Raw genomic sequence first — 20,933 nt, forward strand, 5'->3', positions numbered from 1 at the left:
AAGTCACACTACAAATGTGAAGGCGAAAAAAAATGGAAGTTCGGCCGCTGTCACAACTATGTTGTTGAACCGTAGCGTTTGCCTGTTTTTACTCGGTGACTTTCACTAGATCACTTGCTTACACGTTAGATTTTGATAAATTTATAATTAGTCGCATTCTTGAGATACCTGCATCGTGCACTCTTAAAGGAAAAGCCGTCGAAAGAACAACATTCGGAAGAAAAAAGAAAGTCGCGGGAGTTTCAGCCGCAGCGGCGGGTGGGAAACGCCATGGTGTGGACACGAGCCTTAACGCGACACCCGTGCATCATCCGGGATTCGAATGTGGACTCTCCCGTCCGTGACGCGGCGAGGACAGAGCGACGCAAGAGAAAGCGACGCGACACCCAGGCGGGGCTGTACTCTCTCTCTCTCTCTGCAAGGAGGGAGGGAGGGAGGGAGGTATGTCGGTCTCGCGGGGTTCTTGGAACCGCTTAATTCGGCCACGCCTAGACCTGTCCCCCGTTCTTCCCCTCCCTCCCTCTCATCAACTCGGTGCCCGAAAACCACGCCGTGTCCAAACACGCCGCCTCGCCGAGCGACAGTCCGCCTTTGCAGCTAATCCCCCCCACGCGGCGGTTAAGGCGCAGAGGCACAGTCGCGACTGCTGTCGTTTGGAAGCCCGCTCTGTTCGTCTGTGCCTTCGTCGTTGTGGTGTCCATGATGTCCAGTAGCGGATCCAGAGGGGAGGCTAAGGGGCTCAAGCCCCCCCCCCCCCAAAAAAAAAAAGCATCTGGGTCCACTATTGTTTTAGTGTTTGCCTTTATAAAGCCTAGCCTCAGCTGGGTCAAGCCCCTCCCAAACCAAAATCCTGGATCCCCCACTGATGATGTCTGTTCGGTGCGGCACAGTTTCAAAAAATTGTTATTTTGGTACCGATTTCAATCCTCCCAAAACTTCGTTCTTTTTCGCTGCTGCGTGGCTTGCGGGAGACCTAAGATGCACGTAAAGTTCTACCGTTCCCGATTACACCCGAAGAATTCACCTTCGGCCAACTTCGGGATTTGTTTCATTTTTGCGCAAGAAAAATGAATTAAAATATTAAAAGTGGTCGGTTAGGTTAGTTACATTAAAACACTTTAAAACACTATGGACGGTTAGTTAGGTTAGTATAGCTACATCAATATAAACAGAGAAATATAAATATATATAAATAAACCCGAGGTTGGTCGAAGGTGAATTGTTCGGGTGTAATCGGGAATGGCAGAACTTTATGTGCATCTTAGGCTTCCCGTGGCTTGCCGTGACGGTAGTTTGGGGACCGTTAGCACCTTGATTTTTAACCTCTTCTGGACTTGGACCCTATTGCTACAGGTACCTACTAGTCCAACTGGAATGTACGTGAAGGAAGTGTACACATCACAAAACTATTCTGCTTCTAAACAAATAGCAATTATTAACTATATCCATCAAAATAATGTGCCTGTGCGTCTGTGAGTTGTCCACGTTATCGTTGGGTCCGTCTGTCTGTAGCTGTGTTGTCAAAGGTCTTTTTTTTGTCTATTTACTGTCCTTCGTTGCTACCGTCTCGTCGTTAGCCCGTATGTTTACAAGGTTCATTGTTGTCTCCATCTATGCGATATCGGCTGATTTAGGTTTGTTCTCTGTGGGTTTATGATATTTATTTTATTTTTTATTTTACATTCTTGTTTTTTTTCCCGTGGCAAATAGTGCAAAACTGCATTGGCGTAGGTAAAAAAAAATTGTATTAAATACACACGGACTTGTCGCAAAGTATATAGCCTATATGTAGCTCCGGAAGTTTGCGTTACGTGACGTCATCCCAGAAAAGGAAAAAATCACAGGGACGCCCGAGACACGTGAGGTCAAGAAGAAGAATAAAAAAAAACCAAAACAATAAAAAAATAATCAGTTGACGTCATTCGAGGAAAATAACTCATTGTTTTCTTCCGTCTTCCTCGCCCGAGCTCCTGAGACGACTATGTGGATAACGTAATTGTGTACTTACATTTTCGCGATGCTTACGATATGGTTGCGATGCTGCATGACATTGCGTGAATGCTTATATATATTTTTTTTATCCTTCCTCCTCCCCCCTTCTCCCTCATTGTTTCGTCCCGCTACTTCCCACAGAACGAGCACTAGCGAACGAGACCACAAGTAGTTTGTTAAAACTATAGCGAGGTTGTGCAAGAGCCGCTGTCGCCACATAGCCTTCTCGTGCAACGGAAGTGAGAAATTACACTTGAGTAGTTTGTGGCACAAAAAAAAATAAAAAGACTTGTAACGAGTGACACAGGAAAGCAATTGCTAGTCTTTAGAAGCGAGAAACATGATACTTTTTTTTTTTTTTTGATGAATATACTTCGGTGTAACGAGGTCATTAAGACGGAAGGGGAATCGGCCTTTAACCTATCGCAAAGAAACCATCCGAGCCGTAGATCAAAATGAAGTAACTAGTACAGGGTGGTCACTCGGTGCTACGCGTTTTTTCGATGTGTAACATCTTAGCTCTCAGGTATACGGCATTTGGTGGGAGTAATTTCGTGAATGGAACGGAAACGTGTAACCACGGTGCTGCCACCCTGTGGCGGATGGGAAGGCTTCTTTTCACAGACGAGAGAGCCAAACGTCCGATCGTGCATCGTCGGTTTTTTTTTTTGTTCATTGTAAATAAATATACAACTCATGATAACTAATGGTCAATTAGGTTAGGTTAGCTACATTATAAATACTTTAAAACATTGTGGACGGTTGATTTGGTTAGGGTAGCTACAATAAAGATACTGTGAAATCATGTGAACGGTTTCCCCCAAATAAATACCAGTTGTGGTACGGAAAAAAAAGCGAGCATGAACTTCGGGTGTGGCTCTCTCGTCTGTGAAATGAAGGCTTTCCGTGGCGGATGGCGTTAAGTAAGGTTCACAAAGGTAGCTTGGCTTCTGGGTTGTAGCCGCGTCCCTGGCGAAAAATTCACCGACGTTTCGGTCGCCATTGCAGTCGCCATCATCAGGGAGCAGTTACCTACCAGTACCAGTTACCAGTAGATAACTGCTCCCTGATGATGGTGACTGCACTGTCGACCGAAACGTCGGTGAATTATTCGCCAAGAACGTGGCTATAACCCAGAAGCCAAGCTACTTCAGACAATGGCCGTGAAAGCCTGCGAACATGATTAAAATATTATTTTACTTTATTTAATTTAACTCATATACATATATCTAAAATAAAATAAACCTAACATATACGCAGCGTTCATTCCCTTAACAAAATACACTTAACTCCTGAACGTTGCCTTGGAAGGTCGCGGGTAACTCATATCGCGCAGGCTTGCTTCGACCTGAACACCGCCACAGAACTTCACACTCAGACGCCTAGGCTGCTCTAGCGATCCAACTAATTGCGCTAGACTCTTTATAATCACACCGCATTAAAACCTAATGAAAACTCAAAAACTTTTATAAAGATAATTCTCACGTTTGTCCATTCGTTTGAATGAAAATCGCAGTTCTGTTTCCACGACTGATTTTTAAAAAAAACGTAAACATAATGAATTTATAGATTTTTATTACATCATTAGTAGTCAACTATAAAGTATAAATTTTTTAACATGATTGTGTAGAATAACATTTTAAGATTATTTTGATGGTTTTACCGAGAGTCTACGGCAGAAACTGGGTTTATGGGAATCATTTTAATGGACGGCTGTAAGACGCTGTCATGAAGGACTGCACATGGGCGTCGCAACCGGGGGAGACGGGGGGGGGGACACGTCCCCCCCCCCCTCAATAATAAAAGTCTTCAATTTCGTCCCTTCCAATAATAATAGTGAATATAATCACTTTATTACTTATGTTTGTGTACATGTGCGAAAAATTCTTAATACTGCTGCGGCATTTAAGTGAAACATCAGGAGAAACCTGAATGTTAAAATTAATGATTTTGTGTGGATATAGCACCAGCAGATATGTTAACTGGGTTTTTACAAATTTGTTCTCTGAAAATATTTTTTATAAAAAATAAATTATATATTGCAACCAACTATAATTAGAATATTTAGGAAAGAAAAATGCCTAAAAACCAACTTTTTGCACCGTCAAACCCCACATTTTCCCGGGGGAGGACCCCCGGACCCCCCCGCTTTTTTTCCAGGGGATGGATATTCCTCAACAACTAAATCAATTGAAGTCCCCCCCCCCCCCCCCAAAAAAAAAATATATATCCTTTCGACGCCCATGGGACTGCATGATTTCGTTGTAACGCATAAGGTGTACGAGGGTAAACTTTTGGTATGTTATCAAGTATAGTCGACTCTTAACATTGTGCAACTCTGTTTACAACGACAAACAGAGCTCAAAAGTTTAGGTACGACGTAGTTTATAACGAAGATCCGGTTATCCAAAATTACGAAGAACTTTTCGTTTAATTTAGACGAATTCTCCCTTGGATATGTCTGTGAATTTTTATTTGATTTCTAACAGTGTAACGAATTTAATATGATCTTCCGGCATTCGTGAAAAAGTGACAGTTGGGAAATATGTGCCACCGGCATTATTTTCGAGGCCTTGTTTAAATTTGAGACGAGTTAAATGAGGCAGACTGTACGCACGCAAGTGTTGGAACGGCGGGTAAAATGTTCGCATTTGCAAGTGCGCCACAACCACGCAGATAGAGCATTAATAGCCGTTAGACGTGAAGGGGGACAAACCCCCCCCCCCCCCCCATTTTTCCTTCTGATTTTCACGTACCAATATAGCGGACGTTTGTTTATATCTGCATCAGCTGTTCTATCCTGGCCTTTATTAACGACTGTAGTTAAGCTGTTCGAAAAAAAAATTATTATATCAAAATGTTATCGGTTAATATGTTTATATATCTATGTATTACAAGTCCAAAAATAATCTTCTCAATAAAAATGATGTAATGATACGCGATGCCATTTTGCTCCAGTTTAACCTCCGATGCAGATACAGCTGTTGCATTTGTTAAGCGAAACGGCCGCCATATTGGTACGTGTAGTACACTGAAATCCTCCTCTCCTTTTGAATTACACCCCCCCCCCCTCCTCCTAAATATGCCTCGGTTCGTCTAGAACTGGACCTTATGCCCCATCTGTATACTTCCCTGACCTCTGAAGGCAGCAGCGGTGAGAACTACGGCGGGGCGAAAAAGTTTTTTTTGTCGGGTCAGTTGGCATTTGTGGAGGGGGGAAGGTTAGGAGAGGGGGGAGGCGGACATGCACTAGTTGTCTGATCAGGTGTGTCTGCCCTCGGGGTTCCGGGCGGTGGGTTTTCCAAGACGTGAGGGGGGAGGGGGGTAGCCGGTCTGGGCTTGGGACCGTCTACGTGTGCGAGTCAACGTGAGCACAGGAACTACAGAGTAGCCGAAAAAAAAATATATTTGTGTTACATACTTAGCGTAAAAGTTTTTTATATGTTCGATCCCCCCCCCCCCCCCTTCCTTGTCTTTTTCCCAACACACACAACCAAATGTCGGATTTCGGAAAATTATTTTTTTTTTTCATAGTCCTGTAAATTTTATCAATCTACGCGCGTTTTCATTATAATCTGTGCTACGTAATTTCAAAATTACACCCATTTTCGAACCACCAGAAAAAAAAACAATGAATACGTTTGAGATAAGTTACGGGCCTACTAATTTTTCTCCTAATTGTTTTCACCTCCTCAATACTCTTGTAATAACTTATTACTGGGCTGAAGACTCAAATGTGCAATCCGCGAAATAAAAAAATATTCGTACTTTCCGCGCAAATGTACCTACACCCGCGGAACAAATATCAAGGCCCCGTTGTACAATGGGACGCAAATGGACGGACGGGTCTAACACTATCTTGTTTGCTGCCTCCAAAATGCAAGGAAACGTGACAAAGAGCAACCAGTGAGATTGTATATTTCAAGGTTACGAAATATCAATTTAATTTAAACATGTACGTATTAACATACGTTTCGAGATGATGTAACGGGCAGAATTTACATTTAAAAAATAAAACACAATGTTACATTACAACTTTTAACATATTTAGAACTTTAACAACCAAACGTGTCTACCACCGCAGCCTATCGGTCCGCACGGAGAAACGTAAACGGAAGAGCTCAGCATTTGCGGGTCCGTTCGCCGTCTGCGTGATATCATCGTAGAACGAGCTTTAACAGCGCCGTCGAACTTTCGTTAACGTTCACGCCATAACGTGTTTTTCTTTTTCCACTACCGTGAAACAACCTTGACTGTTGCGTGTGTGCGGACAATGACGGTGTGGAGAGGGGAGGGGGAAGGACAGGACGATGACCCGCCCTCCCGGGTGGTGTGTTTACGCACCGGCTACGCCCTCGTGCGTCCGTGGCCTTGGCCGCGTTTCGCGGTCAACTGCGGCGCTCTATCCGCCCGCCCACACGGGAGAGAGGTGACCCCCCCCCCCCCCCCCCTCTCTCCACACCGCGGCCGTGTGCTCTCTGTACGGGCCGGCGCGCACACACACACACATGTGCACTCGCCGCTGCTGGCTGCAGTCGACCGCCCGCGCCGCTGTCATGTGGGCTCCGCCGCCGTCGCCGTCGACTTCGACGTCACTGCTGCTGCTGCTGTCGGCGTCGCTCCTGCGAACAGGTAACGCTCAAACGTCCGTTTCACACAACGACAACGTAAGCCTAAGATGTCCATCAAGTTCTGTCCCTGCCCCTGCCCGAACACACCCGAACAACTTCGGGATTTGTTTTATTTTTGCGCAGGGAAAAATGAATTCAGATATCAATAGTGGTCGGTTAGGTTAGCTACATTAAAACACTATGGACGGTTAGTTAGGTTAGTATGGCTACATTAAAATAAACAGAGAAATATAAATACCTATGTATATAACTAAACCCGAGGTTGGCCGAAGGTGAATATTCGGGCGTGTTCGGGCAGGGACAGAACTTGATGGACATCTTAGGCTTCTCCAAAGTGAACGGAGACGTTACCCTTGCGTATTATCCCGGCCAGTGCTTGGCTTCCCCCCGTTTACCGATACAAGCCGAGTGTTTTTGTCTGCAGCGGTATATGTTCTAAATACGTTAAATATTTATTTTTTCAAAGCGCAGGAATATCTAGTGTTCTATCACTACTTTGTTGTTTTGTCTGTATATATTTTTTTGATTTTTGTAATATGCCCGTGCGATTATCTCGAAGCATTTTAATTGTGTTATTTTTTAATTAAATTAATATTTCTGAAATCTTAAAATGTATTGCGGGAGCAGACGCGGTTAGTGAAATGTTCCGGAAGATTCGACTCCTTTTCCGTTGCCATTTGTAGAATGGGCGTTAATGTTGTCAAACCTGGTTCACTCGCTTGTGAGCTCCACCACAGACGGTAGTGTATGTCGCTGGTCGTTCAGTCATGTGATTTTTTACGTCACAAAGCTTTCCCCCCCCCCCTTTTTTTTTCACGCAGTCATGTGATTTTTCACGTCACGGAGCTTTTTTTTCCTCCCTCCTTCACGCGAGGTGAGATCCACCACCAAAAATGCATCACGATAGTGCGTGTCAGTGTAACTTCTATGTCGTGAAGCCTTCTTGTTCACATCACGTGAGTTCCGCCAAAAATATGTGCATGTTGGTTACTGTTCTCGTTTGGACGCGTAATTTTTTTTTTACGTCGCGAAGCCTCGTTCACGGGACAATAGTGTGTTTATCACCGTTCGGATAGGTAATTTTTCTTTTTCGAGCCTGGTTCATACGAATAGGTAATATAGTTGTACACGCCGCTGCTCTTCCGGACAAGCAATTTATGGTTTTTGTATTTTGAAGTAATTTTTACACGATGAGAGTTCTAGATTAGTTCGGACCATAGACTATATAATAGAGAGAGAGATAGCGCATACAAGCTACGCACCAAGTCTTTATAAGGCCCCAGCATTGAACGGCTGTTTTGCCAATATAACTATCAACAACGTTGGTCATGGTGGCTGAAGTTGGCGCCTTGCTCAGGTTATAATGGCGCCTTGCTCAGGTTATGAAATCCCGTGTCATTTTGTATTCTCGACTTTTGATGCACTTCGTGACTATTTCAATAAAATCATGTGTTAAATTATAACTCCCCGTTTATAAAGTTTAATAAAACGTGAATTTACTTTAGTAAGCTAGGTCACAAAACGTTGTTTACATCTGCTGGTTTTTATAGTTATGTTTGGCAAATCTTAAGCCAGCGCTATAGCCATACAAAGGATCGGGGCTATTTCGTCATTTGTATAACGGTGTAACATCTATCAGTAACCGACCATATTACGTCATGAAGCCTGGTTTACCCTATGAGTTCCACCACAATAGTAATTGCATGTACGAGGGTACGACTGAATCGGTTTACATTTGCTTACAAAAATGCAACGTGATGTTTAAATGTTCGGTGCAAAGTTTGGGGTATAGGTAGTTACTCATGCTGACATCATGAAACTTATTTAATTAAATGCAAAATATGGGGCGGGAATATATGCCCTTTTATAACTATTGTGTTTCAAGTGCGTACACAAAATTTGTTAAATTTTTATTTTAAATCGTTGAAAATAAATTTATTTATGGTTATATAGTAGGGTGCTCAAAAAATGGTTAGAAAGCGTTTGATAGTGTATGTTGGGTTAAATTATCTGCTGAGTAAAAATACTTATGTACATAAATTGAATAATTTAAACCAAAACGAGAGAATGTTGGAATATCAAATATAAGGAAACTGATGTGCCGTTGCTCATTGGTGCGGTTTTCGATTGCTCGTTATACTGGCAAATCGTAAGTCAATCTATGTAGTCGTTATTATATTGGTAAAGTTTTTCATGAGCTAGCAGTGTTTTGACCTCCGATAAAATCTAATCAGCGTGCGTGGAGTGGTTAGTGGGACACGGAGGGGGTGGAAAGTGGTAAGGGGTGGTGTAAATTGATTTCGGTAAATATGTAGTTGGGCGATATTTGTTAAAAAAAAAATTTAAAATTCCGGAAATACTTTTATTCTATGCTTTTTAACTTCCTCTTTTCATAAAACCTGGCGGAGATTAATTACAAATACTTTAGGAGATATCGCCGTTCTTATTTTGCAATACAAGACCTGTGCAATCATTCGACCGTAGCAAGTTTTTTATTTTGCCGTATGTTCGTGAATGCCTAATTAATTAAAATGGTCGAGTAGGTCAGGTCAGTTACATTATAAATACTTTCAAACTAAGCGGAGATTAAAAATAATATGAATTAATTTTAATGGTTGTTAAGTTTTAAAGTATTTATAATGTAACTGACCTGACCTAACAAACCAGGACAAAGGATGAACGGTAGGAACTCACGTAATTTTTTTTTTTTACTTATTACTGGCGCAACAATATCCAAATAACAAATAAAACATTAAAATTACGGGTACAATTCCTTTGCCAGGTAAATATGTGGAAAATTGATACTCGTAAACAATAAATAATGGTGAACGCCGCAAGAAAAAAATTTCATACTCGTAAACAAGAAACAATGCAATAGTGAACGCCGCATGAATGCAGTTATTGTGATGAAAATTAAAAAATTCGATATCTCCTAAAGTATTTGGAATTTCTTATCTCCGCCGGGTTTAATGAAAATAGGAAGTTAAAGAGCATAGAATAAAAGTATTTTCGGATTAATAATTTTTTTTAACACATATCGCCCAACTACATATTTCCCTTGATTTCTGTATTCTGCGTTTCCAAACTTGGATTTTATGCTGTCGTGAGAGCATAGAGTGACAACGTATTTCTCAATAATTTCTCCTTTCATAAAACTTCTCGTTAAATAATCTTGCCGATTGAGTTTCACGGAGGCTGTAATTACCTCAAATAGCCAAAAACTTGAAATATTTTGAAGTATATGTTGGATTTGGATTTTCGAAAGAGTGTTTATGGAAAATTTTTATTGGTTTCTCATACATTAAGTTACTTTAATTTCAGACAGTGATCGAAGAAGTATACAGTGGTTTTATGAAGGTATGGCAAAGTTACTAGTTATGAGATGTGTACGCGCTTTAGCAGACAAAATTCATTGGCATGATTAAATAAAGCATACATCTTACATCAAAAGGAAGGGATAGCGCAACGTTCCTCGTATTAAATAGAAACTGTGCCATGGGTGTTTTAACGCAACTTGCTCTGATTATAAATCATAATTAAAATTGAAGAAAACAAATTCGCAGAAACCTTATGGATTCATCATGAAAATATAGGTACTTATCAGCTGTTGTAACTATTATTTTAATATTAAAAATGTATATTTAAGAGCTTATCGTTTTTTTTAAAATTTGTTTTAAGTATTTTTTATTCGTTTGAAAATAAACCATGTGTTATCCGTTTGAACACAAGTGGACGAAATTCGCGTGCGCATTTTACTTCAGTTTGTTAAATTATCCTGTTTGAAAATATAATAATTCACCTATTCATAATACGATTTATTTAACGTACTATTCTGAAACACAATGTTCAGATGTTTGTGGTTTTAGTGTCATTGCTTGCGTATAAAAGTAAGTAATATTGTTTTAAATTAATGACAGTTACCTTGGATGATTTTTTTCCCCTTTTGAAAAATAAGCCAACTATCGCAGCGTTTACAGTTACTTAATTGGCTTGCACGTCATAAGAATTACAAATTTTTAACTTTCCCTGGAACATCCGGTGTAGGGTGTGTAGCGGCGTGGAACGAATGGTGAAGGACTCACGCATACATGACGAGGTTGACACGTTGTGATGTCATCCGTGTGCCTTCTGTCAACACGAATACCTACGTCTCTCGATAAACTTTTTTTTTTTTTTTTAGTTTGACAGCTAACTGACAAGTAAATACGCCGTTTTGAAATTTTTCGTCGCGTTGGTATTGGAGATGACTTACGGGAATTGTTTTCCAACATTGAAGAAAAAAAAAAAATCAGATGCGTTGAAGGTTATATTTTAGTATGCGACGAAACGGCTCGCGCATCGCGGAAAGAAAATTTGAACAGTTTGAAGTCCAGTGCGCATGCGCGTCTCTGCTACGCCCTCGAGCCGAAGTCGTCAAGATGGCTGACTTGTTATGCATTCGCTTTCACGAACACTAAGGGACTTGCCAAGCGTACCGGGTGGGCCAAATAAATATTTATGATAGCGAAATTTGGTAAACTTTAAATAAGTCGGTGCTAGTTTACACTGTTCTTTCATTTTTTAACGTTTACTATTTAGTGTGTCTTTTGGTTATTTGAAGTGATGTGTTGATTGATGCTAAATTTACAAGAAAATTAATCGAATCTCGTATAATTAAGATATATTAGCCAACATAGCTAAAAGAATGAAAAAAAAATAATTCGTTCGTTAAGGTTCGTTAAGGTGGCCTCCTGGCTGGTTCGCCAAACGGCTTTCAAAAATCCAGGTGTTAACGCGCTATTTAAATTACGCAGTCTGGTTACGAAAAACATTTAAGAGCCGTTGTACTTACCTACACAAGTTTTGTTTCATGGTTTCGTCTTTGACATGTATTTTTTTTACAACTAAAAAGGTTAAAAATGGCTTTTTCACGGACTTTAAGTATGTATAATTTTAAATATAGTATTGTAAGTAGTATAGGAAAGTGCAGGTACCCTTTATTATTAATATTCGAGTTGATAAGTGTAGGAAAACCGCTTAAATACTCACGTGAGCGAGTTACCGACGCGTAAACTGCGTCAGCTCTGCGCCTGGCGCGTAGAGACGAGGAGTTGTGTGATCCTAGAGCCAGTGTCGCCCTTAGCGCCCTTCGCTTTAAGAGCCCCGCCTACCCGGGCGCGCGTAGGTACACAATTTATTTAATTTTATTAATTAATTATATTTATTCGACTTTGGTTGGCGCAGTTAAGGCCTTTACGCTGAACCATGAAACCTAACTTAAAATAAGTTATATCTTGAAAAAACCTAAAATCACTATTTATATATTTGATTTTTCTTTTTTACACTTTGTTAACAATATTCACTTAATTAACCAGGAAATTTAGCACTCACGAAAGCAAGCTTGTATTTGAGTGCATCTAGTCACTTTAAATTACTCTTGCGGTATTTTGACAAATGTAAACATTTATAAATTGGTAATAACTGAGAATCAAACATATTACAAAGTACAGCAGTTACTGATATATCACATACCAATTTAACATTCAGGTTGAGTTCTAACATAAAACATTTAAAAAGAATATACTATACATGAAAATATAATTAAATACTAACCTAAAACATTAAATATGGTTTTATATAGGAAAAAAAACATTAAAATATAATTAAAATTCTTATGTCATTCTCTCACACACAAACACGCACACATGCTCAATGTGGTATCGGTTTACTAAAAGCATTTAAGAATACGTATCTCTGTTTTGAACATGTATTTTTAGGAGAGTGAATATGGCTAAAACTCGTGTTTTCAGAGTAATAAGTATTTGGTCATGAAAAATACGGTATAGATTCTTGCGAGCCCTTGTGGGACTTGCATTACACCTTTATTTTCATTTCTCCGCCATCTAATGTTATGGTTAATGCTCAAATTTCACAGTTGGCCTATGCATGACGAGACAGTCCACAGCCTTGCGCTTAGAGGCGATGCCGCGCTAAAAGCACGAGCGAGCGTCTAATTATTAATTCTAATTAATAATTATTGTTAATCCTTATCGCCCCGATATGCAACTCGGTTTGCACATAACACCTAAGGATTTATCCCCCTTCCCCTCAAAAAAAGAAAGGTAGTCCTCTCGAGATATGTAACTGCGTATGTGCCTAACGCCCAGCGTCCAAAAAAGGTTCCCTGGAATTCCTGGAAGCGAGAGCTTTGTTGCGATGCGCAACCAACGCTGCACATCATCACATTGGCAACCTATAATTCACTCACCCCGAGTCAGACGCCAAAATAATCCGTGGACATTTTTTTTTTTCAATTAATTACCTAGGTTGTCAGGAGTCGGTGACCCATAGTGTATAAATCTGCAATGCCCAGGAGTGAGGGGGGGGGGGGAAACTTCGGTGGAAAGGAGGTGTAGAATATTGAGCACCCCATTCCTCTATCTCTTTGGAGCAAGCGTCAAGTGAAGCGACGCTTACAGTGCTGCATTTTCCGTCACGCTGGAAACTACAAAATAACTTTATATTAAAAAATTCGGTCAAAATTCAGTTAGATCTGCGAAAAGGTGTGTGGACTTTTCGAATAGTTGTAGTATGTAACACTGTACGTTTTGAAATAAGTCGTTTCATCAATGTAAGATGCACAACATTTTAAATAAAACATGTTTCAAAAAAATATATATATATATTCATCCTCGCAAATTAACTAATTCTCTACGTGCGTGAAACATGGAAATGTATGAAAGATCGCTATATATATATATATATATATATATATATATATATATATATATATATATAATGTACGTGTATGTGTGCGTGCGCGCGCATGAATTTCTATGTACGTATATTCTGCCCACGAAAGTTACACTGGCGAGTGAACGTGGGATATGTTTTCGGGGACTGATCGGGAGCCTGTGAATCGCAGTCTCTTCCCCACCGTAGATGCTCGATCGCACAGCCACAACACTTCATTATCTGTTAAGTGCCTTGCGCGTCTCTCCCCCCCCCCCCCCCCCCCCTTTCCCTGACCGTGGGCGCTACTACTCGTTATCTCCCGGGGACTCGGGGTCCGCTCAGCTCGGGCCACGAACTCCACGAACTAGTTCCTCGTAGCGCTGGATGTTCCTGGTACTGGCTGCATTCGCGCTACTCTCTGATCTGCGCACTTTCGGCACGAACCACCCACCGGGTGCCCGAGGCTGTGTGCTCTGCTCCAGGTTATTATTTTATATTCACGTTTAACGCGGTGCAGACCTTTTCAGTGGCCGAATTTCAACAAAATTTGTGTGTTGTGTATATATTATATACACACACACATACATACATACATACATACCTTTTGTATAATGTGCTTGCAAAGTTGAATTTTTAACATTTTTGTGCAGTAAACTGAAAATAACTGAAAATTCGTAATTATTTCATAAATATTTATTTAACTGTAATTAGCCTTTTAAACAATTAAAATACTGAGGATATTTAAAGTCTGGGTAAATATTTTTTTCTGAAAGAAAAAAAAAACAATCACACAAAATCCAGTAAAATTGAATTTGTTTTATATTCCATTTGATTCTCCTTATCAATACTTGACAATGCAACTTTGCTAGCTAATTATGGAAAAAATATAATATATATTATATATTGAAAGTTAAGCCATTCAAAAAGTAGGCAAGTTTAACAGTGTGGGACGTAAATATAAAATAATGACCATGACATGATATACCCCCATTAAGGTTATAGTATGCTAAATGATTTTGCTTTTAATATTTAGTGTTTTTGCACACGATATAAATAAACTAACCATACAATATAATTTTTTTTACTAAAATCCTTTTTACTGTTTTGCATGATATTTGTCAATCTAAACATGTACCAAAAGCAGGAAATCATGTCTTCCACAATTTTTGATTACCCGTTCGAAGGTAGCCTTCGTCTTCAAATAATTTATTTAGTATAGCATTAATAAATCAATAAAAAAAACCGGCTTTCCTAAAGCTCTGAAAAACTCCTGTTCCAATGGTTCTGGGAATTGTTTTTATGTGATTTAATTAATTATATACTAAAATGCAATTAAAATCAAAGCCTTCATACGAACCCATGTTTATAGTACATGATAGAACTTGAGTAGTTAAATATTTGCCTTCAAGTTCATGAAAATCATTGAATAAGGACTTTCTAGTAGAAAAATTCATTATTAACAATTCAATTGTTTATTATGAAATCACTAAAATCATGTGCGAGAACACGAAATATTGGAAGCTAATTTAGGTTACAACCCATTAAGGTTATCGTCTCTCACGCCCAGTTAGTTAATTATTATTCTGATTATTAATGTTCATTGAGGCATTTTCCTGAACATTCCTTTCTATAGTTCTTTTGCATTTGGTCGCAAATTTATTTATGAGATAATTGCTAAACTTTATAATCTAACCATAAAACGATACCCAAGTGATACAATTCTAGGCTGCTAAGGAAAAGTCAAGGTTTCATTGTAACTACTCTCTTATATAGGAAGATCAGTCGTAAAAAAGTTTGCGGCTAACTTACACTAGAAAGACCACGCGTGCAAACCCTTCCCGCTGTCCGACGGTTAACTTAGTTCCATGTCACTTACAAAATTGTATCCATTTATCCCGATGCCTGATCCTTCGTGTATTGATCCTGTTTTAATTTGGCACTTTTTTAAAGATCCCGGCCAAGCAAAAAAAACACGCTTATCGACTCCCCTAATTTATTATATCACACATTTTTTTTTGTTACGTCAATGATCTTTTGGCCGTACTGAATGGAAACAGCAAATGTCATGTACTTACAGAATGGATCAAGGAAATTGGATACTGGCTACGAAAAAAATAAATCGTTTTATATATAATTTAATAAGTATAAATTAGATTATAATTGTAGCTAAAGACTATTACTACATAAAATATCCAAATAATTGTAAAGTAAAAGTTAAAAAAAAATTTAAATTATCACTTAGTAAATGAAAATGTGTGACCAAAAAAAAAGTTACTACCACATGCAAACACCAGTTTTGTCCGGTAGGTGGTAGTGTCCGCGCGGTGAAATACGGAACTTTTACCAGGAAAAGCCCTGCTCGAATAATGGTAATGACCAGGAAATTAAGTAACCAAGAAGGCGTGTGTTGAGCGAGCCTCGAATGTGTGTGTGTTGTGAGGGAGATCACCAAGGAAACGGCTCCAGCACTTTGTGTATCGCTGTGAGCCGGTGGATGGCTGGGGGGGGGGGGGGGGGGGGGGGAATCGCTGCTAGCGGCACCGAACTGGCGACCTTGTCGATGGCAAATTATGTTCGCTAACCGCACGGCTGCACATACACACACACACACACACGCCGCATCACTTTGCCGCGTGCGTCGACGCGCGAAGGTCGCTCTACCGTCGGGCGGAGCGCGTAAGTCACCTCGCTTCCAGCCGATGCGACCTGCAGTGGACCTTAAAGGCCCGTTCTGCAAGTGGCACGCAAACTGAAACTGATCACGCGAACGGAGAAAAGGTTCTCCCGTGACATTTCGCTGTCGCGTCTTGTCGCTTCCACAAGAACACGGGAATCGTAACAAATGCGGCAACCAAATGAGATTACGTTTAAAGGTTATAAAATATTAATTTTATTTAATATATATAATGCGTCGTAACCATCATAGCACGGGCAGAATTTACATGAATAATAACAATAAACAACAAATAATAGAACACGTGACATTCTTGTTGCTAAAATAATTTTTGGCGTATTTAGAAAATAAACAAACATAGCTAACACCGCAGGGGGACGCACCACAACGCCGAAATACCACAACGCCGAATGCCAAATTAATTACAACGCCGACAGCTAGAAAACTGCTGTGTACCACAACGCCGAAATACATTGACGCCGAAAAATGTCATTGCAAGACTGCCACAAAGGTTAGGTTAGGTATGATTAGTACACAAATTCATTCAGTTGTTTTTCATTTTGCTCCTGTGCCCCCCCCCCCCTCCCCGCAGCAACATTTTTCGGCGTTACTGTATTTAAGCGTTGTGGCACACAGCAGGTTTCTAGCTGTCGGCGTTGCGGTCAATTTGGCATTCGGCGTTGTGGTAACGACCCCCACCGCAGTCAAGTACTCGGAAGAGATCAGCGTTGGATCTAATCGGTACGGGTCCGTCTACGAGCTGTGTGTTAGATCAGTCTCCATTTACGTGATCCGTCTCCGATTTTGTATAACGGTCCGCCAGACCAGGGTTGTTTTTGTGTCTGAGGTGGGATCATAAGTGCGACGCTAGCTGGTGTTCCTAGCGCGTAATCGCCTCTAAGCGCAAGGCTATGAACTACCAAAGTGAACATTTTTTTTTTTTAATTTTACACATTCAGTGTGAATGTATTTTAAAATTTCATCTTGTAGTTGAAAAAAACACAGTTTGTGTATTTTTACACATTGCTTATGCAAAATTAGTAGTGTATCATGCAATTTTATGTCATGTGGGTTTTCTCTTATAATCTGAACATTGATGTAAAATTACATATTTTCCGTGTAAATTAACGATTCTTCTGGCAGTTTTACACTTACAAAGTCCTATAAAATTGCGTTAACATTAGTTAAAAACACGTTATGTTGTAATAATAATACACCAAATGGGTGTTTGTAGATTTACACGAACAGTATGCATTTTAAAACACTATTGCAAGTATAAATTAACCCAAGCTCGTTTAATTTTACACATAATTATATTCTGAAAACTCAATTTATGTAAAAATACGCAGTTGCCGTAGTAGGAAGTGTTTCACGCCTAGCGCGCTGTCTTTTCGTCGTGGATAGAGAAACTGTGAGATTTGAGTGGAAACCATAACATTTTATGACGATAAATAAAGGTCAAGGTGTATTTTCAAGTCCCTTTGGAGCTTTCAAGAATCTGTACAGTGTGTTTCGAACCTAAAAATCTATTTTGCACACACCCGTTTTATCCTTTTTTTTTTCACTCACCTAAAATACTGTTCAAAAACAATATATGGATTCAGAACAACTCATCTACTCAGCGTATCTTCAAATGCTTTTTTAAAGAGACACCACTCAGATATCTTGGGCAAAATTTAAATAGCCTTAGTTTTCATACACTGTGTGTGTGCGCCCGGGTAGACTGTGGTAAATCATGTATTAGGGAAGTGTACAGATGGAGCATAAGTTACAGTTCTAGACGAAGGGGGTGAAGTCAAAAGGGGAGGGGGATTTCAGTGTACTACACGTACCAATGTGGCAGCCGTACGTTTACAAATGTATTGGCTGTAACTGTATTTGAGGTTAAATTGGATTTAAATATCAACTCACATCACTAAATTTATTTGTACCATGAAGGTTAGTTTTGAAAAAAAAAAAAAAATATATATATATAATTAGTAATATTTTGCTCTAATTTTCTTCCGAACAGGTTAACTACAGTCGTTAATAAAAACATGCCAGAACAGCTGACACAAATATAAACAAACGTCCACCATTCTGGTATGTGAAAATCAGAAAAATAAGACAAAAAACCACTTAACGTCTGACGGCTAATGCTCCGTCTGTATCCTTTCCAAGTCTGTGGGATAATCCCAGGTAGGGATCGGAACACTTCATATCGTTTTAAAAAAGTTTTCAGGCCATAAATAATTCTTATATATTTATATTGAATATTTGCTTTCGCTTATCGCCGAGAACACACTAAAAGAAAATTCAAAATTTTGGTTTATGTTGCGACGGATGTTCGCCCTTTTCTCACCCGTTTAATGCTTATTTGTTCGTTACAGTTACTGAATCTCGAGGTTTTTCTTTAATTGCAATTCCTACTTTGTAAATTTTTAAATTTTCGTCAGATCTAAGTGTTATCTGCTATTCGTGAAAATGTCAGACGAATATTTATAATTAAATATTTCTTCCTCACTATTTGCAATATTTGTCCTTGCGATAATTTACTTGTCCGTGTATTCTTAAGTTCGGTTATGTATTCAACTTTACTTCTGTAGTACTTACCATTTTTTTTTTAATATTTGTTCATAAATATCCGGAAATAGCAGAGAAAAATCCAACGTAGGTTTTGAGGTCCTAGCCTTAATGTGAAGGCCGTGTGTCCCAGTTCACCAAGAGAGGACACACTTGACGTCGCACAGTGGACTGGTGTTGCCCCAACTCGACAAGAATGCGAAAGGTAGGGTGAACGAAACTTTTCACTTGCTGAACACTCAACGTCCACTTTATTTGGTTTTCCAGCAAAAACAAAATTTTAATGTTTTACAAGTCCAGGTAATCAAATAAAAGATAGAATTTTTGAAAAGAAATAAACAACTGACACCCTAGAATAGCTTTCGGGTATAATTTTTTAAAAATTTAGAAAGACAAAAGAAAAATCGCTTGGAACTCAGTACACAGGATAGAAGTGAAACTGCTTCAGCAACTCAAACCTTGACTCGTAAGTATATCGTAAGGGGTAAAACGGTAGAGAGAGAGAGAGAAAGAAGAAAAGTTTCTTATAATGATTAATTAACAATAAATATTACTGACTATTGAAATTCACTATTTAGAAAAAAAAACTGTGCGTGTTATTGTTTTTTCAAACAATTCTGCCATTTGGAACAGGCCAAATCTCTGAACGAAATAATAAAATTCATAATAGGTAGTGCTATTTATACGGGAAATGCAGGGACTGTCACAACAGCGTTCTCTACGCTGCTGATTGTTGAAAAAAGAGGAATGCGAGCGTGTTGGAAGCAAATATAAATTTCAAGGCATTCACAGCTGACTGTATAGGATAACTATATCTATTTTCTGAAACAAGCGCATTCGCACACACTGTATTATTCTTTCGTTCATCGATCTCTCTCATCTCTATTTTTTTTTTTTTTAGACGGTGGACGAATCATCGCACAGAGGAGAACAAAAAAGGAACCCCACAACGTATATAACATAGTGCCCTCTTTACATCTCTTGTACTCTGTCAGAATAGTTTGTTTCACAACAATGTTTCACGAAAACGTTTCATCGCGCCCAAAGAAGTTTCACTTCAAAGATATGGGCAAGTTAATATTACTGTTTTTATATGTGTACTTTGCAGAGGGCACATTTAGGGTGGTCTCGACAATGGCAAAAGTGTGTGGCATCTTGAATGAAGTCACGGGAAGGTGGGAGAGGTAGCAGACGAGTCTCAGACCCTCCTGCTCCTGCAGAAGGAGGCCTCACACTCAGGACAGCGCCGACAGTGAAGGTTGTGCGCCCCTGCCAGGTTCCGGGATCAGCTGCTACACGGCCCTGTGCGTCAGCGGCGCGCCCAACGTCACCGACCGCTGCTCCTTCAGGCACGAGCCGGCCCGCCTGGAGGACTGCCACTTCGACGAGCTGCTGGAGACCTTGGCCCGCGTCGACGCCGGCGAGCTGACCCCGGCCCAGGCGCTCCGCGGCGTCCGCGACGAGGACATGGTGTGCATCCACGTGCAGGCCACAGGTGAGGTCAACCGTCGACCTGCTGGACCCAGTTTCACGTCCCGTGATCACCTGGTGATCCTCCTACACGTGGTCAGGAGGTGACATACCGTGCATCTACGTGCAGGCCACAGATGAGGTCAACCGTCCACCTGCTGGACCCAGTTTCATGTCCCGTGATCACCTGGTGATCCTCCTACACGTGGTCAGGAGGTGACATACCGTGCATCTACGTGCAGGCCACAGGTGAGGTCAACCGTCCACCTGCTGGACCCAGTTTCATGTCCCGTGATCACCTGGTGATCCTCCTACACGTGGAGTTTAGCAAGGTCAGGAGGTGACATACCGTGCATACACGTGCAGGCCACAGGCGAGGTCAACCGTCCACCTGCTGGACCCAGTTTCATGTCCCGTGATCACCTGGTGATCCTCCTACACGTGGTCAGGAGGTGACATACTGTGCATCTACGTGCAGGCCACAGGTGAGGTCAACCGTCCACCTGCTGGACCCAGTTTCATGTCCCGTGATCACCTGGTGATCCTCCTACACGTGGTCAGGAGGTGACATATCGTGCATCTACGTGCAGGCCACAGGTGAGGTCAACCGTCCACCTGCTGGACCCAGTTTCATGTCCCGTGATCACCAGGTGATCCTCCTACACGTGGAGTTTAGCAAGGTCAGGAGGTGACATACCGTGCATACACATGCAGGCCACAGGCGAGGTCAACCGTCCACCTGCTGGACCCAGTTTCATGTCCCGTGATCACCTGGTGATCCTCCTACACGTGGTCAGGAGGTGACATACTGTGCATCTACGTGCAGGCCACAGGTGAGGTCAACCGTCCACCTGCTGGACCCAGTTTCATGTCCCGTGATCACCTGGTGA

The 20,933-nt window shown here is 40.6% G+C and overlaps 1 protein-coding gene across 1 annotated transcript in view; it reads left to right on the top strand.

The window, feature by feature from the left end:
• The first annotated feature begins 5,702 nt into the window (after window positions 1-5,702).
• Window positions 5,703-20,933, top strand: part of LOC134534966 (uncharacterized) — a 28,698-nt gene continuing 13,467 nt past the window's right edge. The window contains exons 1-2 of the mRNA XM_063373728.1: window positions 5,703-6,624; window positions 19,850-20,068. Coding sequence (XP_063229798.1) covers window positions 6,501-6,624; window positions 19,850-20,068 — 343 coding nt within the window. The 5' untranslated portion in view covers window positions 5,703-6,500. The remainder of the gene's footprint in view (window positions 6,625-19,849; window positions 20,069-20,933) is intronic.

Source organism: Bacillus rossius, chromosome 8 (genome assembly GCF_032445375.1).
Source record: "Bacillus rossius redtenbacheri isolate Brsri chromosome 8, Brsri_v3, whole genome shotgun sequence".
Lineage (NCBI taxonomy): Eukaryota > Metazoa > Arthropoda > Insecta > Phasmatodea > Bacillidae > Bacillus > Bacillus rossius.